This window comes from Ascaphus truei, chromosome 2 (assembly GCF_040206685.1).
Source record: "Ascaphus truei isolate aAscTru1 chromosome 2, aAscTru1.hap1, whole genome shotgun sequence".
NCBI classification, from domain to species: Eukaryota; Metazoa; Chordata; class Amphibia; order Anura; family Ascaphidae; genus Ascaphus; species Ascaphus truei.
This window is the reverse complement of record NC_134484.1, coordinates 389,565,273-389,592,059: the sequence shown is the minus strand read 5'-3', so window position 1 is coordinate 389,592,059 and position 26,787 is coordinate 389,565,273. Positions and strand designations below refer to the sequence as shown.

At 38.8% G+C, this 26,787-nt stretch overlaps 1 protein-coding gene across 3 annotated transcripts in view; it reads right to left on the bottom strand.

The window, feature by feature from the left end:
• ETV1 (ETS variant transcription factor 1) overlaps positions 1–26,787 on the bottom strand; it is a 64,577-nt gene that overhangs the window by 20,073 nt on the left and 17,717 nt on the right. For all 3 annotated transcript variants that reach the window (XM_075587225.1, XM_075587226.1, XM_075587227.1), the window contains exons 6-8: positions 7,919–8,048; positions 5,141–5,329; positions 3,169–3,416 (exon numbers count right to left, since the gene is read on the bottom strand). In XM_075587225.1, the coding sequence (XP_075443340.1) occupies positions 3,169–3,416; positions 5,141–5,329; positions 7,919–8,048 (567 nt within the window). The remainder of the gene's footprint in view (positions 1–3,168; positions 3,417–5,140; positions 5,330–7,918; positions 8,049–26,787) is intronic.

Here is a 26,787-nt window from a genome sequence, read left to right as displayed (position 1 = left end):
GCTGAAGCAGGAATATCCTGAAAACCTAACCTGCTGGGGGTCTTGAGAATCACTGATGTACAGAGTTTGGGATTTTTAAGAAAAGCTTGCATCTCCCTAATCATTGGATTTGGCCTCCATCAAGCATAGGAGATTTATTATTATAAATCAGAATTTTATTGCGACCAGTTTTCCTTCAGATTTCTTTATCTGGTCTTTTGCATTCTTCAAGCCAAGGTGGATTCTATCAGCAATACGCTGCACTCTTCACCTTCCTCCTCTTCACCTTGCCTCCAAATGCTTACAAACTCCATACAGTACTTAACTTGTTCTCACCAGTATCTGAGAAAGAAGTGTCGCATTTCCTTTCCTTCTAACCCACATAACCCCTTTCCAGTCCTGCTCATCAAACCACTTGAATTAATCTATATACTCCTCCCTCTGCCGTGGCACATTCCCTGCACCCTTCAAACATGCAATAGTCACATCTCTTCTCAAGAACATATTAATTGACAGGCTTTTATTGGGAATTATTGAAATGTTTCTTTTCAGTCTATTTTCTTCAAAACTTCTTGAAATCCTTGTTTTTTTTTTTTTAGGTATGCTTCATTTTTTTTTACTTGCATACTTCTCAGACTCTAAAAACTGATTTACTATTCACTCCACTAAAACTGCCTTTACAAAGGCAGCCTACAACCTCCAGATAAGCAAACCTTAAGGTTATTACTTTCAATATTCTAGTTGACCACTCTACTGCTTTTGATACTACGGGCCACCCTCTTATTCTCTAGTCTACGATACAATACTCTTTGAACTCCTCTTTGATTTCTTAGTGCCCAGTCGTTGTCTTTTTTGCCAACTAATTTTCTTTTACTCTTCACTATCTGGGTGTTTTCCATCCAGTGGAAGTTGAAGGACCCTCTGATGGTTAATTTATGCATTCACATTAATTCCCTACTGTTTCTGTGGTCTCTCCAAAGGCCACTTAGGCTGAGTCCATAGAAGGACAGTCAGCGCTGAGCCGTGCGGACGCTCCGCGATGAGCCACGTCATCCTCAATGAGGATGTCTTGAGAGGGGGCTTTCGCGAGCATCCGTAGGCATGCTGAGGCGCAGGGATTTTCAGCTGACCGCAGAACCTGTTTCTGAGTGTGCTGTCGGCTGAAAACCTCCAATCAGAGCGAAGCAGCGTCAACGTCACGGCGCCGTAACGTCGGCGCTCCGTGGGCTATTGGCCCAGTGACGTCAGTATCCTGCCTCCCCATCGCGCACGGCAGCGCGGCTCCCCCCTCTATGGACGCAGCCTTAGAATTGCAAGCTCTTCAGAGGAGGGATGCCTTTCTCTCAATTTTTTCTTTTATTCACTTCTGCCCATTCTGAAACATAATTCCTTGTCTGCTAAAATGTTGTGTGCATGGACAATGATATTTAAATAGAACTTACATATACATTGTTACTCTGGGTTATGGATAACAAATTATTGTTTTGGAGAACAGATGGCAAGAAAACCGAAAACAAAACCTTACAAACCACAGTTGTTGGCTACATTTTTTGGGACGTTATTATAGCATCATCTTAAATGTAGTGATGTTGTGGCCAAGAAAATCATTCTCCAATTCCCACACATTAAAATTGCATGAATTTTGGTTGAAAGGCCGATCCAAAATTAAAATCACCCATTATTCACTCCAAAATAAACAACTTGGATTTTTTATTATTCTTTTAAATTGCATCCTCTTTGCATTATTCTTATTAATTGTATCCTCTTATGTGACAGGGAAGGTAAATATATATTGCATAAGGAAATGTTTTTTAATAAAAGGAAATTCTCTTTTACTGCTGTTGGTATGGAGCTATTTTTCCGATACTAAATATGAAACATATCTACAAAAGATCTTTTGAATGCATTCATTTTTATGGGATGAATATATGACTAGGGATGTGCCCCATTTTCACCACAGCTCACACATCATGCGCATTTTGCTCTCCTCTCCTAGTTCTATTTCAAGGTCTCAGTTTCTAAGTCTTGGAAATGTTTGCCAATTCCTACAGTATTCAAGATTTTGCAGATTTGTAGCCCCGTAACTATACACTTTCAAAAAACATATCACAAAATATTTTGTGAATACTGTATAGTTGGTACTCTCGCACATCTCTACTTATGACTACTAAATCTACAGGCTATCACTGCTGTCTGAAAACGAATTCTGATATTTATCCATATCATACGTGCTAGAAAATTGTATGTAGTAGTGATGATGTATCTTATACATCAGTGATTTCGTCTATCTCAGCGATGCGGAAAGTGGGGGGGCGCGAGACTGACTGCGCTGGTGTGGGTTTTACAGAGGCCCTGCACGCTTCCTGAAGGCACTTAAATTAAGTGCAGGGGAAGCGACGAAAGCCTCTGTAAACCTGACTTACCTTGGCTCCGGCGGCTTCTAAGACGTGTCGCCATGGCAACGTGACGTGATGCCGCCTCAGCCGACGCCGGAGCCGAGGTAAGTGGGGGGCGTGGAGAGAGGGGAACTGCCGGCAGGGCGGGTGCAGGGAAAAATGTTTGCGCCCCCCTATCCTATCTGATAACACCTGGTTAGAAGCGTAAATGTTCATGTTCCCCACTTGGTCATGCCTGGATTTCTAAAAAAATTAATGTTTTTGTTTCTAAAATGAAATATTGACAGTTTAAGCTTATATTAAAATCCAATGTGATCCTGTGTATTTATACAAAGTAACACCAACTCTAGATGTTGCCTAATGAAAAAAAATGTAAAACATGTACTGACAATTACAGGACAAGATGCCTAAATATTCATATTTTGCTGAAAAGTGTTAACGTTTGGCCTTTAAAGTTGCACTGGTACTAACATTTTACTGGACTTATGCTAAATTGAAAGCATCCAATCCATGTAATCTTTTGTTTTAATAATTAAAAACTTTTTTTTTAGAAATCATATTTTTTATTTGACTGTAAGCCATATTTAAAATGGCTAACACAAGAAAAATGCAATAAAACTTGTATTCCCTGCATTATATTCTAAGCTAAGGAAAGAAAGCTACTGTCTATATGGTGCAGCAACAAGACCTGAATGCACAATAATAAAACAAAAACAGAATAGTTGGGAGTACAGCATTAAATATAATCTCTATTTGAAGTACGCATATAACACCAAGAAAAGACAATGTTTACCTGAATCATAAGCAAAATCTCTAGGTTCCTGTTTAATCATGAGAGGTGGAGGGAAGGTTTGGTTGGGTGCATTTCCAACCATAGTGCTGTGTTCATAGACTGGATCATGATATTCTTGTTTGAATCCTTGTGGAGGGAACGGGATGCTTGGCTCGGACATCTGCCGTTGGTACATTGGACGTCCTTCCCTTGGCATTGCGGGCAGTGGCGGGAAAGAATTGCATGGTTCAGAAAGCTGCCGGCGGAATCTGTTTTGCAAAACGTAAAGTTAAGTCAGAGATGTTGTTGGGTATCACATAGAATTAGGAAGCAAACATTTGAATAGATTCAAAGTTCAATAAATACATGTGAAAACGTGAATACCCGGTGTGATGCACACTGCGTTATTCATTACGTCAATTCTATATCAGTAATGTCATTCTGTGACATAAACTGGATGGATAATTCATGCAACTATGAAAACTAAGATTAACCTACTGAAATATATTCTAACAGGAAGATGTAATCAAAAGACAATCACAAACCGACTGCACGATAGCTAAACATACTTGTATATCACTCAATTGTCTACACTGTCTGTGCTCAAAAAATGATGTCCTGAAAAAGTTACTACGCTGTATGTAAGCATTTTCCCACCAAGACTCATACAATTTATATCTGGTAGTGTCAGTGACTTATCTGAAACATTAGCCATAGCACTTTTAATTTAAAGTGCTTTACTCCTAGACCCAAACTAGATAACACAGGGATCTGCAAATTCAACTGAAAAAACAAACACATTTTAAAAGATAATTTTTAAGTCCTCCGTATCCACTTTAAAGTATCAGTTCAATGTAGCAGGTGCACAAAATGTAAACAATTTATCAGTGTAACTGGCTTCTTTCAAATAGATTTGATCACCTTTAAAGTAACCATTTTACTTATTTATAGCTTATGAAAAATGAATATGCTTTGCTTTTTTCCAGTAACACTGGATTCAAGCATATCGGCTAGTTACGGTTATCTGATTGAACAATGACGGATACATAAATACTCTGCAAAGATATCAGAGCTTGGAGGACAAACAGTATGTTTACCAAAAGACAAAGAATGTAAAAACTATCCCCGACATTGACTTAATATGGAAATGATGAAATGCTGAAAGTTAAAGAGTTTTAAAAATACTTATAATTGTCTGATATATTTTTTACAAGTCTCAATCAGCTTCATTTAACATATCAAATGTGACATTGTCCTAAGTAGGACTGTCCCATTAAAACAAAAATAAAAAGTAGTAGAAATGACCAACAATGACCATAAGGGAAGACATTCGATCCAGGTATCTTTATAGTAGGAAAAAAAGAATTACTCAGGTTTAATTATACCTCACATTTTACTAAAAGCAAAATAAGTATGTATATATCTCCATTAGAGCAATATATTTCATACATAAAAGTTTGAACTTTGGACGTGTGGCACACAAATATATTTGGACCATATTTCATTACTATATGTGTGTAACAAATAAAAAACAAGGTTTTTAATAATTTATGTATGACATTCATACCTCCATAACTTGTATTCAAACACAGTGATTCAAAACCATTTGGTAACAACATAGTAGCATTTCAAGCTTCCTTACAAATTATTTGCAATGCAAAATATAAACAAAAGAAGAACTATTTCCATACGTCTGTATGTATAATACACAAATGAAAATTTGACCTACCCCAGGTAGTTGTTTAAATGAAAGAAAACTGGAATGTAAAACAAGTCTGAGTTCAGGTTTACACAAAGTTTAATATTTGTCTTCTATTGTACTATATTGTTTAGAGTGTGTATATGTGTAAAGAATTTGCATGAAAAGTTAATAACGTAAAAAAAATGGAAAGATCGGAATTATTACATAAAATAAAAGTATTACTATTGTTATTGTACCTCATCCAAATACACATACACCAGGTGCCATGTAAAATTACGGCAATCATTTTACCTATGCTCCATGGAATAGCTGTTGTCTGGGATGGACTGTGATGGAGGAAGATGAGTAGAGAAAAGCCGGTCTGGTTTTGGAGTCTGAGCTGAATTAGGTGATGCATGATGCAGTGGAGACACTGGAGTGCTTGAAGGTGTTGGTGGGTTAGAGGGCCTCATTCCAACTTGTGGCTTCTGATCATAGGCACTACAAAAAACACCCCAAAAATGAACAGTCTTTATCACATTGAATAAACCCCCCTTCATAGATTAACCATAATAATTCATGATGGGATCTGTATTAAAAGGTATTATTTACATATATTGCTTATTATGTCAAACTAAACAGTAAAAAGGTAACCTGATCTAATTTCGAATATACCCACTAGTCACAATGCATTCTTCCTCTGGATGGACGGCATCATGTAAATCACTTTAAGAGCCTGTCTCAGCTATGCTGAATAAAAATACATTACAGTAAAGAAAGCAAAGGTTAAAAAGATTTTTCAAAACACTCTGCTGAAAAGCATTATTTTTCATCTAAAAGAACGAAAAGCCAAGGGCCTCAGAAGAGCCTAATAAATTATAAAAATGGCAACTCCGTGATGAGCAAATTAGAAAGGTGTCTTAATCTCGTTACTGGCGGATTGGGAATTCTTCTGCTGAGTTTGCATCCAATGCCTTCTGTGCAAAGACACAAACCCCAGTTTTGCTCTTGATTATTGTTCAACTTCAGTAACTATGTTCCTAAACCCTTGCTTACCACAGATACATTTATTTCGACATTATGGTAGCATTTACTCCACTGCACATATAGTTCTGCATATTCATTTAAGTGCTTTTTATTTCTGATATATGTGTATTAAAGATTCCAAGTAGTAAACATGGAGCCAAAAATGAGCACTTAAAAACATCGCTATAAAAAAAAAAAAGAAAAAAAATGCAAAGGTTGCAAAATGACCAAGTACATCTTCCCATCTACAATACGTACAAGCAGTTACTTTGCAAGCAATGTAATATAAAAGTCATTGCTTGATTCAGAAAATAAAGCCCCATACACAACTAAAGCTAGTGGATTTTGCAGAGTTAGGTTGACAATTCTCCCCCCCCCCCCCCCAAAGGGAACTATTTTCGGAATAAAACATAACACGCATAAAGAATATCAATACAAAAAAATGTTTCAATACAGAACAGTTTTGTATATGCATGTTACTAGTGGATGGAGTCTAAAGAAAGTTTTCATGGACATGTCGATCGTGGTGCGATACCCTCTATCGTGTTTTAGTGAATACTGGCTTTAGAGTTGTTCATTCAACTTTACCATTGTTTGATACCTACTGGAACACATTATTGAAATGTCAGCAATATACATCAATTCCCTTTATTTAAAGGAATATACATGATCCTCGATCATGGAACTGACACTTAAGGAAGGACTAGTTTCAGCTCCACGACTCACCCTCGGGTATTCCCTATTTCTTCATAAATGAAGAAAACGTTTGCAAACTTTGCTAACACAATGTCCCGAGCAACCCAAAGGTTATGTAATGATCCCGTTTAACATGGGGAAGGGGAACTGTGTTACGTTAAGAGTTGCATGTGACTATATAATGAAAACTAATCAGGGAAATAAGTTGAACTTGTAAATTCTCCTACAAATGCCAGTTCTTAATTTCATTAACCTTTGTAGAAATGGTTAATTTTCCTTCTCTCACTACCGTAAAATAACGTTCTCTGATGTCATCATGTCTGATTTTCTTCATACAATAAGAAAAAGCGGATGGAGTAAAGGTACTAAGTCGCCCCTAAATGTATGTCACTGAACGATAATTAATCCATTTCCAAACTTTTACACCCATAACATACAAAATAATTTCTTATGAAATAAATAGTGTTCTTCAGCAGAAATCAAACAGAATTGTACGCTTGATTAAATCACTGAAGAAGCTATTGGCGAAATGCGTCTGACAAACTTTGGGCATCACAGGCCACCGTACTGAGAAGTTGGAGCTTCATCCGGCTTGTAAGCACCACTGCGACTGACGCGCATGCGCAAGAGGTGTAAGCGGGAGCTGCGGCAGGGAGGACAGCAAGAGGGAGAAACCTGGTCTGTGCACGAGTTCCAGAAGGCCCCCCGCTGCTGATACATCTCTGCAGAGAACCATCTTGATTGCTGAAGCGGAACCCACACCGACAGCTAGGGACTCTGGAGGACGGCTTGTGGAGACTGGATACACTCCTTCTCATTGCCATATATTGTTGGCTGTTTGTGAGTCTTTAATCTCTTTTTTACTTATTTGTTAATAAAACGGAGTTACACTATATTTTCCTTCTTTTCCCCAATTTGAGGTACCATCAGGAAGTCTCCCTTATCCCTACTGGATAATTATTGATTAATGTAAGTGCATTTCTTACTAAAACTAACCTTAGATAATTCACTGCCTTAACCACCCCTGATTGTGGTTCCTTCTTTCTGCTTATTATTTCATGTGTCCCGGAGTCACAAGTGGAATCACGCGCCGGAGGATCCCTTTTCTTTTATGACTGTTACCTATAGAGGTTGGTGAATCACCTCTAAGAAACTCTGGCAGCAGGACTCCATTTTGTGTGGGACTGAATTTTACCATTTACCTTAATACGGTTGGCGCAACTATTCTTTTTTCCTTAATCTATAACATGTGCCAAATATGTTTATATTACAGTGCTACCATCCGTGAAAGCATACATTTGTTTTCAGTAATCTTCAGGGCTTATTTAATTTTTCAAAGCTATATAAACATCCTGTTGGTTACTTTACCTGACATTGTACAGGCACTTTTCCCCATAGCTGAACTTGAATGGCTGTTCTTGACTGCAAGCAGTGCTGAGTTCAGAGCAGGGACTGTGTGGTTCTTTCTTGATTTTTAATGGGACACCATGAAAAGCCACTAGGAAACAAAAAGTATGTACAATTAAAAGAATATTCATCTTTAAAACAACAATGAGATCTACATTTCATACTTTGTATATTAAAAGTTAGTGTTAATAAATGTAATAGTTTGACATAACTACTAAAACTAGATCCATTTTCTACATGGGGGACTTAGATGCTATGGCCTTTGCAAACAACATTGCTCAGTGACACAAGTATTTTACAGACTGAAGATGTCTAGTATTGCTGATAGTGCTGGCCATTATTAAATTAGTGCAGGATCTACCCAAATTCATCTGTTTCAAAACAATACATTATAGCCATATTTGTATTAAGGCATTCACTTTCAGAACAACCATTACTGTAATGTTGTATTACATGTAGTGCCTACAAGGCTCTCTTGTATAACAACAGAATTGGAAAAATTCAATACTAAAATAAATCAAACATTGGCTACACAGAGGTTCTAAGTGTGTGAATGTCGAATTCAGCAAAGTTGAAGTCAGTACACAAATCTAAGTGGGTATGTTTGATAAATGATCAACTTGATGTCAATAGTAATTGCTTAAAAAAAAGAACCTGACCACTTCCCTACATATAGTACACTCCACATCGTTTATCTTGATACTCAAAAACTTTGTATGATCTGCTCCAACAACAACCAACATTTAAAGGAACCGTATGCATACACCAAATATCAAGGAAACAAGCATACAAAGACTAAACAGGGAATAAGTAGAAACTGCTTTCCTGGGGAGACAGGACATAAGCTTCAAGAGGGCAATTCTATATATACTGAAACAGCCGTTCGAGCCCATTTAAGTTTATGTGGCTTTGCGGATGAAAACAGCCCAATTGGACTTTAATTGGACCCATAAATGTATATAGGACAAGGCCTGGAATTTGAATTTATGAGTTTGGAAGCCTGAGAAATATGGTGGTTTAAAATACTGAGCCCTTCCAAGTGAAATGTTATACATGAAGTAATGATATTGGGGATTTTTCTAGGGTAGATTGAGTGAAGTGAAGTGTAATGGTAGATGATGGCCATTCACATGATTGTTAATGGCTTTTATACCATATCAAAACTGCATTAAATTAAATCTAACTTTCTTTTTTTTCTATGCAATGGTAGCACCTACAGTACTCAAATAAAAAAATTAAGAGGGGAACGATTAAACCTAAACTTTAATATTATTTCTTGCCTGACTATCTGGATGGGTTAACACTGCAAATGCCAAACGGATTTACTAAAAGCTTCCAGTGTCAGATCCATGCATGCTAAAGAACGTCTGAACTGAATTAACATTAAATGACAGAGTTCTTTTAGCATGAACTCAATTCAATATCAATTAAGATTATACATCATTCATATGCATTTAGTCAATTTCACCAGACTGGCCAGTTGACGGCAAGAAAACTATTAGATAATTTAATTTCCTGTGGTCAGTATTCCCATATGTATCATATGTTGCAGAGTAATACACCACAAACTTGTGTATTTTTTTAAGTTGCAAGCTGAGCTTTTGTTTTTCTTTGGAAGAAAACCCTTGTGCCCCCCAACAATCCAAAGACGTAACAAAAAAAACATAGGATGGGGAAAAAATACATTAAAGCTTACTCTCTAAGGGACTTGTTTGTGACGGGGTCATACGGAAAACAGTAATTGAAATGGCAGTTTCAGTGATTTTCCAATGTTTATAGTTTCATGAATAAGGTTAGTGACAACCCCACTTACTATTTACTGGTCACATTTAGCCAACAAAAAAAGTTGTAACAATGTATTAATGTTACAAAAACTGACGTCAACTTTTTTAGTTTCTCTGAAAAACTCCCTTTGATTTCAATAGGATTAACTTCAACAGAATTTACTTCAATTGAAGTTTCCGTGCGATCGCTCCCCCAAACAGCACTATCGCAGTTTTATGAATAACCCCCTCTGAAATGTGATACAGGGTATCTATCTGTATTTTACAGACTACTGTTCTAGAAACTGGAAAATGCCTTTGATGAGAGACAGACAGAGAGGGGGGTGTACTTGTATTTTTTTTTTTATATTCTTGTATTATTCATCTTTTTCTTTAACATAAAGTAGGACAGGGACTCTTTCTGCATCTCTATTAAGATCACAATATTTCATCATACTACCAAAAGCTTGTGCATCTGCTAAAAGGCACTCTTCCAGCTCACTGGCACTTGCACAAGAAAAAGCAGCACATTCATTTTGTGCAATTTGCTTTACTTTCCCACATGGAGTTGGTGCATGTAAAAGGCTGTTAAGTACTAAATTATTCCTTATCAAATCACCATCATCTGGAGTCATGATCAACACTAATTAAATTAAATTCACTGAACACGGCTCCAGCCTGCTGCCTCGACTGCTATATACATTTTGCTTGCACACTGTAAAAATGAAAAGTATAGTAGATATATCTTTACTTTAATGTGTATGGTCAGTGCTGCGGCGGCATCTAAGGTTTGAGATACAATTCTATTCAGCAACATATACTAGAATAACACTTTATCTAGGATGCTGTATATCTACTCCCAAGATCTACATTTATTAAAGCAGCAGAACATGTGAAATCTTATGGGTTTTTATTTTCTTAAATAAATCAGTTCTGTAGTATTAGATAATAGTGATCGTTTTTTTTTAAATTCATTAATTTTTTTATTCAAAACTTAATGCCGTTTTTAATGAGTTATAACACATCTTTTGATTTCCATAGCCGGCTTTAGCCCACCTCCCCAGCCGTGCAAGATCTTTGCAACACTGTCCTTTTTGTGATAATGTGTTGCCAATGTTCCCAGTAATTTGAGCTGCAAACTGTACTAATAGATAATGTTACCTTGTTAATACCAAGATACATTTTAGCTGCAGAGTTACATCGACTGAAGGATTGATTGAAACTGAAAGGTCGGCCATTTAGTTAGGCACACAATCAGGATTTTGACAGATTTATAACAGGAGCACCAAACGATTGTGAATTTAGGTAAGAATGTAGAATTATACTTTGTCACATGCTTTACATATACAAATAAGAAAAAATAAAATAAAGGGGGGGGGGGTGGGGTTTGTCTTTCCTTAACTTAGGAGATATTGGCCTGCACAGCACATTCACAAATACCACTGAGCAGTTGTATTTTGGGGGATCATAAAAAACTCATGCCTAAGGGATTCCAAAGTAGCAGTGATCAGTCATATCCGAGCAATAAGGCTCTTTTTAGACTATTCACATTCAGCTAATTTAAGAGTCTCTGGCAATCCTATTTTACCCTAATATTCCTCCAAAACATGAAATTAGATGATTTTTAAATAAATGTTATGAACGCTGTTTGATTTGAAATAAATCAAACTAAAAAGAAACTGTTCATGCACATTTGAAAAAAGAATTAAAACAGACTTATTCTTTTTCCCCCTTTAATGTAAATATAGAAAAAGGCAAAATTTGTGGTGTGATTAAAGATTCCTTCCATATATACATCACAGGAAATGTATGCACATCTGGTGTATGAATGAAAAAGTGTTTGTCCACATAATTTAATTTCATTATTTACCTACTGAATTAATTCATTTAGGAGCCTGAACAGGCGCAAAGTTAAAGAATAAAGTGTTTCCATTGCTGATTTTCAGTGAAAATGATGAGCACATGTTAACAAACGTTCTAGTTTCAAATACATCTTACCTTTCTTCCTAAACTAGGAAAAAGGTGAGTGGCAATGAAATACCATAATATATGCACAGGCAAACCTGAATATCAAATAAAACAGCTTATATAAAATAATAAAACCTATAAGCATATTAGGCTATCCACTCACACTTTGTAAGTGATATAAAGGCAGTTGGAGATTTTTTAATCAAACGGAGTCTCTCATATTCAGCTTGTACCCCGATCAGCTACTTTCCATTCTGTGTTAGGTTGTAACCTGATTTGGAGATTCGCTGGAGACTCAGACCTGCTTCTCCGTGTACCGGCGTCTGTTCTCCCTGATAGCCGAACACTACTGTGTCACGTGTCTTTCTCCAAGTATCGCGAGATTTCGCTTGTACACTGCTCCGCTTTCAGTCTGTTCACGGTCGGGACTCTCTCTCTTTCTCGATCCTCCTGCTGCGTTACCGCCGATCACTAGTCACCCTACGTTTCACCAATAAGGCTTCTTCAGGGGTTAATCTCCAAATCAGGTTACAACCTAACACAGAACGGACACTATCTGATTGTGGTCCAAGCTGAGTGTGAGAGACTCCGTTTGATTAAAAACTCTCCAACTGCCTTTATATCACTTACAAATTGTTAGTGGATAACCTATATGTTTATAGAGATTTATTATTTTAAATAAACTGTGTAACACTATATTTGTTTCCCATTATCTTTATCCCTATATGGTGTTCCATTGAAATTGAGAACAAGTTCATCTAAGACGGTGCGGACACTCCCCCCTTTTTCTGCACCTAGGTCATTCTTTAACATTTCTACTTCTCGGCTTCTGTGGGGTTGTGGACCTAATTGGCTGCATTAATTAGGGAAAGGTTAGACACGGTTAACACCTACCTATATTGATTGTTTATTATACAGTTTGTATTATTTGGATTGTGGTTATATTATACCCTAATTGATATTGTTCACTGTAGCGCTTTAAGCTCTTTTTTCACACACACACACACACACACACACACACACACACACACACACACACACACACACACACACACACACACACACACACACACACACACACACACACACACACAATCAAAAATGAATAGACGATACCGTTCTGTGGTACATATGTAATACATATATAGTACATTCATAATTAACTACACTTAATAATAATACAATGATGTTAGTGACGAGGCTTATTTAGCTGCATTGAAAGCCTGAACGGGTCATCCAAAGACATAAAACTGTTAGTTGCACAATGAACTTTATGTATTCATTATCTTTACAACTGGATTTGATGCAACAAACTGACTGCAGAACAGTTACTTCAGCTTCATGTTACTCCCTCTCAAGGTGATAAACTGCCTGTAAGTCGCTGATTTAACCAGCCTCAATTAGCACCTGGTTGAATTCCAGAAGCAAAGGAGAAGGCCTGTATACAGATAAAGACAACAGTGTCACAGGCTCTTTCAATCTGTCTTCCTGTACACACAACAAAGCTGAAAGCACTTGACATATATCAGAGCCTCTCAAAGATTCTCTTCCAGTACATTTACCTCTGCCAAACCATAGCCCTTCCCCCACACCAAAATCCATTACTAAAAGGCCTAATCTCAGCTATCAGCACAGAGTGCCTTTTATGGAGCCATTAAACCATTTCTCTTGTTTACTGTGCCCGAAGAAAGATGTGAATTATGTCTGTGACAAATCTAGCGATAACATTTCTAAACTGCTATTAAAATACAAACTGAAAAAAAGAAAAAAAAACATTATTGACCTTACTTTCTCTATCTTGGTACTTTCAGATGCGTTTTATGCTACAGATTAGCTGTAAAATTGATATTTCATTCTTTCTCTTTTTAAAAAAAAAAGAATTCTCTCTCAAAACTCAGCTCACAAGATGCAACATAAAGTTATTAGTGTTCCCTACCTGGAAAGTTTTACCTGTATTTCTTTTATTTGAAAATACTTTCAAAGTAGTAGAAGGGTTTGAAACAAGTAGCAATTGGGAAAATTATATACCGTATTTCCTCGATTGTAAGACGCCTTCGATTTGGCACTAACAATTACTTTTTCACTATGTTTCAGGAGATGTCCCATGTCAGCGGAGGAAGAAGCGGGCGGTGGCAGGAGAGGTCCCACGTCTGCAGATGGTTCACGATGGACAGCGGGCGGGCGGGAGTGCGGCGGCAGGACAGGTCCCAAGTCTGCAGGTGAATGACGATAAGACAGTGGGCGGGGTTGCGGTGGCGGCGGAAGCAGGAGATCATAATAACAGGAGAGCTGAGCAGGAGCAGAGCGGCATAGGGGAACGGCTTGGGAGGTGCACACTGTAACCGGAAGTCAGACACCGATCAACTTCCAGTGTTACAGTGTGCACCTCCCAAGCCGTTCCCCTATGCCGCTCTGCTCCTGCTCTTATGATTTATTAGCCGCCTCTGCCACCGCACGCCCGCTGTCTTCTTATCTTCATTCACCTGCAGACTTGGGACCTGTCCTGCCGCCGCCACTGCACGAATATAACGCAGTATCGAATATGCAGTAACGAATATATTTAATACGCTGTCAAAATGTTAGCTCCATTCCTGTTGGTGGCCCTTGAGGACTGGAATTGGCCACCCTTGCTTTACAGCAGGGGGGCGCAAACTTTTGCTGCTGCGCCCCCGTCTTGTCTGTCCCGGTGCTCGCCCCCCCCCCCCCCACCTTGGAACTGCGTCAAATGATGCTGCGGGGTCATATGATGTCACGGGACCCACGGCGTCATGTAACACGTGTGACGTCATGTCACATGACGCCGCATTGCCATGGTGACGTGTCACCCAGCAGTCTGGTTCACGGTAAGTTGATGTTGCAGAGGCCTTAAGCGATACCCCGGCATTTAATTTAAATGCCTTGGGGAAGAGCGCGGGTCCTCTGCAACCGCCGCACGGCCCAAGAAAAATATTGCGCCCCCCCAGTTTGCGCACCCCTGCTCTAGAGCATGAGGGAGCTGGCTGAGTAGGGGCCTAAAAAGTACACTAACCTTTTAGTCATATTTGGTTAAAATAATAAAAATAACTAGTAGAAATAATTATCAAAGGGAGTCCTTAGTCTTGTAAGCACTAGTAACTACCAGAAGCACTAATAAGCCAATCATCTGTGTTCCATAAATGCTTTGGAACATTTGTGTCAGAATATGGAAAGGGCATAAAGACCATAAAGAGGGCTAAGATTCTGTGTAAGTAAGTACTATGTAACTGCTACTGTATCTGCATGAGCTACACATGCTCCCTGTAAATACTAAAAGGAAGGTGTTTTTCCATACATGTCAACAACTCAAACATTGCTTACATGCCTTGATTTGCATATCTCTAATGCAGATAATTTTTAAGCATAAGTATGTTTCTTGCAACGTGACAGTACTCTTACTAAAGCAAACAATAATGACATGCTAATTGAGGAAAAATATATATATTCAAAGTAAAAATGTGCACTTGCTGTTTTCTCTGCTTACAGTTAGCTAGTCTGCAGTAAGAGCGTAACATGAGGTGACCCCCAGGAATTGTGTATGAAACCGACATCAGCAAGGTACAGTATATAACATTTAAGGTTTTTACTGTGTGCTCGCAAGCCATTTATAATCTGCAATTATTAGGATATAATGAGACAGGAAACTCTTCATTCTGAAAATCGTTGTCCCAAATGGCAGAAAAATTGCACGCTTACAACTAGAGTGCGCAGGTGCACTTTTATGAACAAACAACAGTTGAACAGCAGAATGAGCCCAAAAAAATTCATGGGAATCTGTATCCCAATAACGTAATAAATGCACTTGTTTCCAATTCTTAACATGCCAAGAAACAAAATGTATATGATGTGCAGGGAAATATCTGGCCCCACGGATGTATGACCTAAAGATTTTTTTATTTAAATAGATTACACTATGTGCTTTCAAAACAACAAAAATTACAGTGTTATTCGAATAATGTGCAGTTACCAAAACATTTTCAATCTCTACATGGTTTATAGTTGCATACAGAGTGTCAGGTCTATGGGGGTTAATCGTTAAGGTCTGTTACAGTTTAACACACGTGACCCGACACTCACATTCAAGTCAATGGCAGTTAACACCAGATCTTAATGGATAGCCTCCTGTGTTGAGCTTACTAAATAAAAAAAAAATAAGGATTATATATATTATTACTATTTTTCATGCTTGCATTTACTTCAAATGTTAACCATGTGTCTTACCTTTGAAACAGAACATTAGTCAGAGAGATTTATTCAATGTCTATCATTGATTTTCTTGTTATTAAAAAAATCTTGAGATGCAGAATCTCTCTCTTCTTACAACTACTCCACATTTCTCTAGCTCAGTGTTTCCAACATTTTTTTGGTTAAGGAACCCTGCATTATGTCAAATTATGCAGAACCCTAACCCCCTCTAATAGCGTGTCTGAGATCAGATGCATTGCAAGGAACCCCAACCCTTTCTAATAACGTGTCTGAGATCAGATGCATTGTAAGGAACCCCAACTCTCTCTAAGAGTTCGTCTGAGATCAGATGCATTGTATGGAACACCAAGCATCTCTAATAGCGCGTCTGAGATCAGATGCATTGTAAATGCTTCTGTATTTGGCACAACATATCTATTTTGCCTCACTTGCTTCAGTAAACTTCCAATTATAGTGTTGGTAATTTACACTGACACACATTTGTATACACGTATTTTAATAAAACGCGTTCAATAAAGCATGCTAATAGCTGTATTGGTCCCAGAAAGAGTAAGATGCTTGTGCATAAGGCTGAGGACCTGCTGTGGTTGGCGGCGCACGCGGGCCACCAGCACCCTACCTCCAGTCTTGTGGTCCCCGCTGCCTCCTTCCGACGTGGCTCGCTACGTGCTGTGACGTGTCAGCCGGCCGGAGCTACAAGCTTCTGGTGATTAGAAGCGCTGACAAGTCACGTGGTGCGCGAGTGAGCCAATGAGGAGGGAAGGAGGGGAGCTGTCTGGAGCTACGGGAGGGAGGCGGCTTGGGAGGGAGGTCTGAGTGCCGAGTGCTCCTCCGTCTTGTATCTGGATGGGGAGGGGCAGGGAGGGCGAGGTGGTGGGTGGGTGTGTGTATTTTATTTGTATGTGTGACTATACAGCTCAGGTTCGTGCAGTCACGTATATATCACTGTATATAGCTCAGGTTCGTGCAGTGTGGTGTATATCCCAGTATATCGATTTATATACAGCTCGGCTTGTTGCTCTGTCCCAGTTCTTCTCTGATGTGTTTGTCCTGCAGCAGCTCTCGACTCAGTCTCACAGCTGATCGCTCAGGAGGGGGTGGAGTGTCTCAAGCCAAACACCCAGATAACGTTACAGAAATGCTCCAGCCTGCTCCTGTCGCCCTAGCGCTGCCACAGTGTCTCTGGCCCCTGTGACTGCCAGCGAGCTGCTGTGCGGTGCTGAGGTGCTTGTGTGATAGCCCCGCCCCCTCACGTCATGGCTGTGCCCACTCGACCCATTTTGGCCATGCCTCCCCCCCCCCCCGCCGAAAAAAGTTAACTGCAGACGGCAGATCGCGGTGCAGTGACTTGCACGCGCCGCCGGCAAGCAAGACAGGTGCAGCGGGTCCTTAGCCTTAGCTTTCGAGACTGCAGATGGCTCCTCATCAGAGATCCCCTCTAACATGTAGATGGGAGGCTTAAATATTGCACATAGTACATTGAGGTTTATCACAGCAAGGGTCTTTACCTGTGAATGAGATGTCTAGAAGATTAGCATACTGTAGCTGGAATATTGACCTGTGGTATATTTATCCAGGTGTTGAGAAGCCAAGGAGTATTGTCCTCAGGTACAGGTATAGTGTGGGTGTGAATGGATAGAGGTGTGAATAGAGCTCTAGATATGTTCTCCTAGTATGTGCTGTAGGAGTTAAAGGTTTCCATAGCAAATAAAAATATCACTTGTGAGCACATTAATATCTCAGACAGGTCTACAACCCTGCTTTTCACCATTATCATAGTGAGTCAGGAATCCAAAGTCCTGATCCAAGCCTGGAGTCCAAAATAGTCATGTATTTCAGTCCCCATGTCCTTCTGTCCTGAGGATTTCAGAAGTTACCTCAGAAAGAATACGGATAAATTCTTAGTGGAACGTCCAGGTAGTGAAAAGTGTTGACCAACCAGTGTTCTGGTGTCAGGGTCAGATATGACGTATCTGTGGTAGTTCCGCGATTTGGGGAAGGTTTGAACATATTTTAATATTAGGGCATTTTCTACATTGGATAAGATATACTGTACTGCATTGCTTGACTTGCAGGTAAATTATCGTTTAACTTCTTTTTTCCTTGATGTGCTATGTAGATTGCTGTGTCTGTGGAAATATGTTTGCAGGTTTCACATTTCGTCTTGTGGCAGGGTGACGTACCTAATGCAGATGTTTCTATGGATGACAGCCTGTTTCTGAGAAGTAGGTTAGAGAGATTGGCTGGATGTTTATAGTCTATGGTGTGTAGTTCAATGCATACACAGTATTTCGGAGTGTTTCATCCTCGGTACGCATTGCAGGTAACTAATGACGTCTTTCAGTGATGACAATATGTTAACATAAGTGATGACAAGAGGAATACAGTCAGTCTGTTTTTTCTCTTTGTACTGGAGCATGTCCTCCCCGGATAGCCTTGCACCACATTCTTTTTCTCCATCACTTCATCTCATCAAGTATCTTTGTTGGATAAAAGACTTGTGAAAAGAGGACAAATGCTTGTTTCAAGTAGTCTCACCGTAGCAAATGTGGTGGTAGCGGATTGTTTGGCTGTAAAATACCTATCTTGAGTGAAACCTTGGGCTATACAGGCATTTGTTGCAGTCTGTAGTTTTTTTTTAATATACAGTACTGCATTATATTATAATATACAGTACAGTATTAATTCCTCCATCCTCTCTGATGCTAATAGTAGTTTCCATGAACTCCATACAGATTCGGGATACTACAATGAGTTTTATATGGTGAGGTTGGAATTTGTTGTAATCTTCATTAAACTCTTCATGAAGCTGTTTAAAGCTGCAGTCCAAGCAATAACCTACATGTGTTTTTTTTAATAAGTCAGTTCTGTACTATGAGATAATACTTGTAGCATTTTAAAAAAAAACTCTGAATTACATTTTTTATGTATTATAATGTTTCACTTTACAACGAATGGCATATCCAACACTTTACAATGCAACCCTACGGGCCGTTTTTCGATGCCTGAATGTATTATCCAACGCCTGAATGTGTTATCGAACGCCTGAATGTGTTATCCAACGCCTGAATGCGTAATCCAACGCCTGAATGCGTAATCCAACGCCTGAATGCGTTATCCAACGCCTGAATGCGTTATCCAACGCTCACCGCCACTGATTAACATGGGACTCACTTTACAACGGTTTCACTATTCAACGCTACTTCCAGAACGGATTACGTTGGATAACCGAGGACTGCCTGTATATAATTAACGTACAGGTGTATCAGAGGTTTTAATTTTATTGATTGAGAAATTCCTCTTCCATGTTCGCCATAAAGAGATAAACATACGCTCTACCCAATGGTCTATAGGAAATGACTTCCATGGAAGGATAAGTTCTGTACCACACTAATAAGGAGTTATCAGATCCCACCATAGATTGCAAATGGGAAATGGAACTCCTGATACAGTATTCCCCATTCAAGAAAAACTCTGCAAACTCATCCAACACTCCATCTCCGGGCAACTTTTATATGTCACCAAGATCAAAAGCCACACATTTTTAGAATCAAAACACTTACTGAAAATATACCAGGACATATTGAAACTATCCTGAAACCACTTGTACGTTCTATTAATAGTTTTAAACAGGATACCGCAGGCTTTCTCAGAAAGCTCAACCGTATTAATGAAATACCACCAGACTCGTTACTTGTTACAATGGATGGTAGTGCTCTATACACCAATACTCCAAACAATTATAGAATATCAGCCGGAAAAAAAAATCCTGAAAAGGACAGAAACATTGCTGTTTAACGGCTGAAAGTAAAACATGACTCACTATCAACTGGAGTGAAATTGGTGACATATGAGCAGTTCCGAATATATATAAGCATAATGCAGCAAAGAAAAAATGTATTTTATCAAATGTCTTGTTTGGTTTTGAGCTTGTAAACGGAGAAAACAGAAACTAAGTGGTAGATTTAAAAAATTAAGACCAGTACAAAAATATAAGTCGTAGGGGTAAATTATGTCTACAGATGTAACCTTCCAAATATATTTGTTCACCGTTTTTTTTGGTAGTAAAGTATAGGCAGATCACCCTAACAAAATAACTAACTGGAATCAAGATATATGTTACTTGACTAAACCAGAAAAAGCACCAATTTTAAATCCTCAATAGACCTCTCAAAATATCACAACCTTAACATCTACACCCAAAGCTGAAACAATGAAGAAAAGAGGGAAGAAATACCCACAATGACACCAAACAAATATAGGTATAGTGAATTAACAAAAACAGTAATATAAATATAATAACCATATATGAATAAGTAAACCTCAAAAGTTTAATAAAGTACACAAACAGATGTGGGAAAAGAGATCTATATGCTAATTGGAGAGGGCTTTGTACCTGATCATAGGGGTGTTTCTTTGTGTGCTCTGGGGAGTATTTATTCTTATATAGTATGCACTATGTGTTTTCCCCCCAAAATGTATCTTAGGTCTTTTTATCTTAAAAAGTGTTTTGTGTTTGTACCTGCATTTCCATTCATATGCTATGTAGGTGTGTGTTCTTTCATCCAAATTCTATCAGGAAAGAAGATGCTTTTAATGGCCATAAATAGATTTAGTTGACAGATATCTCAGATTTGTATTTCCCCGAAATGTACCCCGAGAAGGTGCAATACACAGAAAGGGTTCATTAAAAAATGCCTGTGTGCAGTTTGCATAGGCAGAGCTCAGATAATAAAAGATGTGTATATTGTTTTTCCATTTTGATGTTTTTTCGGCAAATCCATCAGCACTAATGTAGAATGACTAGGGGGTTAATAATGAAACTACAATAGTTCTGATTGGGGCACTATCACACTGAATTACCCATTGAAGTCAATAGCAGTTCATGTGCAATAATGCCACGATCAGCACTATCGCAGTTTAAGGAATAACCCCTCCACCAACGTATACCCTGGTGTGGATTGATTCTTGGAGGGTGGCTTTAGACTCACTCCAAGCTCCAGACAAAAGTACAGGTTTTTGGCTTTATTTCTCACAAGCAAATATATTTCCTTTTGGTGAAGGGGATAAAAGCTAAAAATAAATCAAGGGCTGAATGAGTCTGACCTTGATAACAATCTATGGGTCTGTAATATGTGGGACTGGCTGGTTAAAAATATCCAGTATATAACTTTCCCCTAGATTCCAGATTTTAAAGCAGTCAACTCAAAAAGGATTGAGAGTGATTAGTGTAATTAGACGCAGGATATGGCACGATCTTGCCATGGAAAAGATCACAGTCTTACTAAGGGATAAAAATAATTCAACTGTCAATTACATGGAAGCCTTGGTTAGACGTGAAGTGTGGGAAGAGACAGAATGAAGGTACGACCTCGACACTATTCTAAATTACCTTGATGTGACCGAGCTGGCGGCAGCGTCACAAATAAAAGTTTTGTCCTGTTGTAGCCAAAGTTGAAAATCCCACCCTTACTTCAATATCCTCTTCCCCCACCCCACACCTCCCGGAGTGATTTATCTCCCCTGTCTTCTTTCTCCTATCCATTGACAGGTGATCATATTATCTGTATACATATGTACAGCACCTTAAGGTACATGGTATTGTTTCCATATGTTCCCTGCCCTTTCTTTTCTGTGCCTCGCATTATGAAAATAAACAGCTGAAGAAAAAGGGTGGATTGGGGAATTAATCAATATCTGCAACAAAACTCCATATAATCTTTTATTTAAATATTTTTATTTATTTTAAATTAATCCCAGCAAAAAAATACATCTGCTTAAAGAGTCATAAAGATGAGTTGAATGCATACACTGTTGATATTCATAAGAAAATTGTAGAATGACAATTGTGTCAAACAGTATTTGAATAATTGATCACATTAACATATAATTTGTCTTACAAGGAATTATGGTTTTAAACACAAAACTGCAATGCTCTTTTGATCATATTTTCTAAAAATCAATTTTAGAAAAGAAATGTGTTATATTTGTGCAACAAAGTACTAGCAAAGTACAAGCAAGTTATGGCGACTAAAAAGGTGATAGAAAATCTCCACCGTAGAGGTTATTTTTAGTATTTAATCTTTTAACTTTTTTTTTATTTTTTTTTTAACAATTTTAGGTTTTAATGTGTGGTTTTAGGGATATTGTCTTTGTGAATGTGTGTCATTATGTCAATCGATGTCATATGTGTTTATGGGGTGTGTGATCTAATTACTATACAGCTGATCTTGATACATGGTCCAATGGGAAGATAGCTATTGAAATAAGATAGCTCCCAGTATGCGTATTGAAACCTCCTGACGAAGCGTGTGATACGCGAAACGCGTTGAGGGAAAGCCTTGGTCGGTGTTCAAGGCCTAAACGAGGTGTAATATCCCATTAGGACACCGGAGAACTGACCCATTCACTGCTTTAAACGCAAGAGTGCCCTTCTAGCTAAACGGTAACTCTCGCGAGATCTGCCTATCCCGCGGTGCACTCTGGGATCCGTAGTTCAGCTGCCTCAGACAAGGTGGCAGTTCGGTACTCTAAAGAAATCTGAGCAAGGGAAACGGTCCGGGTGGCAAGGGAAAGGAGGTGATCCGGGTGGCATGCAGTATTACCAGCCAGTAAGACGGGGAAAGAAGTTGCCAGTGATGCCCACAGATGTATTTTAAATTGTAAGTGTATAATGTACTACATTAAATGGTATTTTGAATATTATATCTAACAGAGTTTTCTCTGCGCTCTTCCTTTTTTGTATACAGGTTCACAAACCAGCCTTTCCATATAATAACTGGATTCTGGGTAATAACATGCAAATGAGCATTCACTGAGTATCCCTTTTTGCTTCTTGTCCATTTAAATACGGATCTCTATAAGCTTAAGCCGACCGCATTACAAAGTGCCTGCGGCAGAGAAAGGTCCTAGATTCTATACAGTGTACGTCATAAGAGCCCTCAGGATGACACCTTTCATGGCGTACTCTGTACGTCAATAGGACATTGAAGAGGTTAAATCAGCGTTTTCAGCACAGCCTGGGTTAAACAAATGCATAGCCTGTAAACCTACTCATTGATAGCTTCTTCGACCTTTGGAGTCTCATCACTGTGATTATGGTGAAGTCAAGTTTGTGGACATGTCTGAGACATGTGAACATGCTCATAAATTGTATTTACTGTATATTTGCTGCACAGCGGAGGGGTTTTGTCACTTTTTTACTCACAATACCTTACCTTTGTACCAGCTTCCCATTGCAATGCCAGGAATTATCATCAACCATGATCACACTGATGAGACCCAAAAGGAGGAAACTGTTTGTGAGCAGGTTTGCTGACCATGCACTTCTTTAACCCAGGCTGTGCTGAAAAGCAGTGTAATACGACATACAGTCATGTGGGGAAAAAAAGTACACCTTCTTTGATTTCCATGGTTTTACATATCAGGACATAATAACAATCATCCATTTTGGCTCTATATTTGTTAAATAAATCATGACACAGTGTAATATGTCATGTGTTGTTGTTCATCTGAGGTTGTATTTACCTCATTTTTAGACCTGCTAAGGAACAGATTATTGTTATTATGTCCTGATATGTAAAACCATGGAATTCAAAGAGGGTGGACTTTCTTTTTCACATGACTTTACATAATCTTATACGGGTCCATGTTAAAATGGGTAAGAAGCAAGAATTGAGTGCTCATGTGCCTGTCATTACCCAGAATGCCTGACTGCAGTGTAAGTACTGTATGCTGAGTGATTATACGGGAAGGCAGGGTTGTGGACCGGTCTGAAACATGTGAATGCGCTGCTCATAAGTGGTATTTGTAACTGCTACAACTTAATAGAAAGTATTAAAATTCAGGTAGTTTGGCCTGTGTCATGTGGCTTCTATAGTTAGACTCTATGAACAAGTATAACTCACTAATTCTTAGCTGGTGCCCTTCATGGTGCTGAAAGTTCAAAGATTAGTGAAGCAAAGTTTTAGTTTTATTCAAAATAGCCACAAAAATAGTTAAATGTGCTAAGATAATCAATTTCTCTTGGGTGAATAAAGGGAAGAAGATGTTGGCAATGAAAAAAACTCTCAGCCAAAACAATATAGAACATAATAATTACAATCATTTGGGGGTCATATAATACTGCTTGAGTAGATGTAGTGCAAAACATACACAATTATGCCAAAAATATGTAACAGGTAAGCATGTGTTTTTTCCCATCAAGCCCCAATCAGACCACCACTTTGACGTCTTATAGAGCACAATTACATGTCATTTTGCGAGTTTCCCTTATTTGCATACCTCACTGAACCAAATCCCATTAAAAACAAGCGTTTGCGTACTGTTTGGACCTTGCGAAAAGGCCTTAAATACCGCGTGATGCAAATCTGTGCAAAAAGGCAATTTGCGCATGGAAATACACTTAACAGAGATTAATCAAGAGACACTACAGTGTCTGTTGAGTTCCTTTTCTATTCTATTTTAGGCTCTAATCTTATAAATGCTCTGAATATTTTACTCGGTATGTTCTACAGTTGTTGACAGTCTCTAAAATTGACAGTAATTGAAAATAAATGTACACTATATTCTCATCGTGCCCATCCACAATTAGCACCTCCCTCAGACAGATCTAAGTAGCAAAAAAGGGGTGTGCGGACGGAAATAGGCAGATGGTCTGCATTTCTCTTAAAGCACACATCAACAAGATTGGTTAAGGGCAAAGGTGATCTGCTAATGCTAGTACTAGGATATTGAGTTAAACCATTCACTATCCAATTGATTCTCTGTAATAGTGGGCAGTGGTTTTTCTTTCATCAAGGGTTAAAGAAGTACTTAGGCAGTGCAACCCGACCACTTAATGCTAAAGCTAACATCTACGTTCCTGTTCATACTGCTGGTCTTCAGCTACAATTGTGAAGACCAGGAAGACAGTGGTACTGTATAGTCCAGGAGTGGTTAACTCTGGTCCTCAAGAGCCACCGACAGGTCAGGTTTTAAGGATATCTCTGCTTCAGCACAGGTGGTGCAGTCATGACAGTCACCTGTGCTGAAGCAGGGATATCCTGAAAACCTGACCTGTTGGTAGCCCTTGAGGATTGGAGTTGGCCGCCCCTGGTATAGTCACATTTGATTTCTCAAACATAAATGTATACATATCTGAATATTTCAGCCTGGAAAAACCCTCCCACCTTGCTACTCAACGAACTGACAGAATCTACAAATAGATGGACGCGTAAGCATGAATATAGAGTTGGTGGAGAGGGGAGGGTGGTGCCAGAAATAATTCTGCATGGTTTGGAGTATGAACTATAGCCTTTTCTGTGATTTTTATACTTCAAATGACTATGGGATATCATAAGGACACGTAAATAAAAGGTATACAACTTTATCATAAAAATGTATATGATTAACAGTAAATGTACCACCAAAGTCTGCAATGGGTCATCTTATTATTTCCTCTTGTATAGCACTGACAGTGAACGCAGTGCATAGAATTTTTGCAGGCATGAGTCACTGCCCCATTGAGCTTACAATCTACTTATTGTTGCCTGAGGCACAAGGAGATAAAGTAAATTGCCCAAGGACACAAGAAGCTGAAACCGGGATTTGAACCATGTTGCCCCTGCTGGTCTAGGGCATTTGCTCAGGGCCATTTTGCGGCGACTCACCCCTCCGCCAGAAACTTCTGGTGCCGCCGGAAACCCCCTGCCCCAAGCTCTTACCTTAAAACCACTTATATTAACCCCCTACCCTAAGCACTAAAACCCTTTACATTAACCCCTTACCCTAAACAGTAATAAAACTTACCTTGGAAGTGGCTGGCGGCGGGGTGAAGCGCCTGCAGACATTTGGTCGCAATGAAACGGCCGCGATCAAATCCACTCCATCCCCTGCTTTAAACTCAGTGCCATTGTTTTCAGTGTCAGTGCCTTTACTCACTAAGCCAGTGGCTATTGATCCCCCTTGTAGAAATTAGGGTTGCAAATAATCTTCCACTCTACTATAAGATGGTTATAGCATTTACTGGTCTGTCTGAACAGTTCCTTGGAATATTTCAACTTAAACAATTACAGGAAAAGTCATTGCTAAGTTTTTTTTAACACATTTAGTTCTCCACTAGGTCCACAGAAACCCCTACATTTTACACTGGTTTAGCTGATGAGAATAAGTTTAGCAAATGTAGCAATAGCAAAAGACTATTATCTTGTATGTTAAATCAGTCTTCATAACTATGTCCAACCCTTATTTGTCTCTAACGTAGTTGTACCTTTACACAGAGGCTGCTTTATTATGTGGTATGTCTGTATAATCAGTTAGCTATGTCTTCAAGAAAGCCAACTGCCTAACATAATTGCTGAATAAACTCTCTGGGTAATCTCTTGTAATGGTCTTGTAAGACTGTTGTACTAAGTGGCTAAAAACTCAGATTGACTTGAATGCAAGTATTCGTTCTGCTGCATGCTTCGGACTTCAATACAATCAACGCCTAATAGTTCAAATGAGTAAATGTTGTACAAAGCCAAAAGATACCTTCATTTTCTGGTATCAGACAAAAGAACATGTCATGTTTATTTTAGAAGACTATCATTTGAAAGCAAATTTCATGGAGTCAAGTGGGGCCATTCACTAACTATTAGCAATTGTTACAGGCCATTCACATGAATAGACCTTTATCGATTACGAAGAACAGTCACAGTTTACTACATAACCTCCTGGGAGTTTACTTGCAGCAGCTACCATGGCAATAGGGAAAAAAATTAGATTAAGGGACACTTTCTTGTCAATAGCTTAAATGTGCTCTGCCCCCACTCTCATATCCCTTATCACACTTTTAGAACTCCACCAGTTCATCTAACATTTGATTCCTGCCCAAGACCTTTAACATCAGTGTTATTA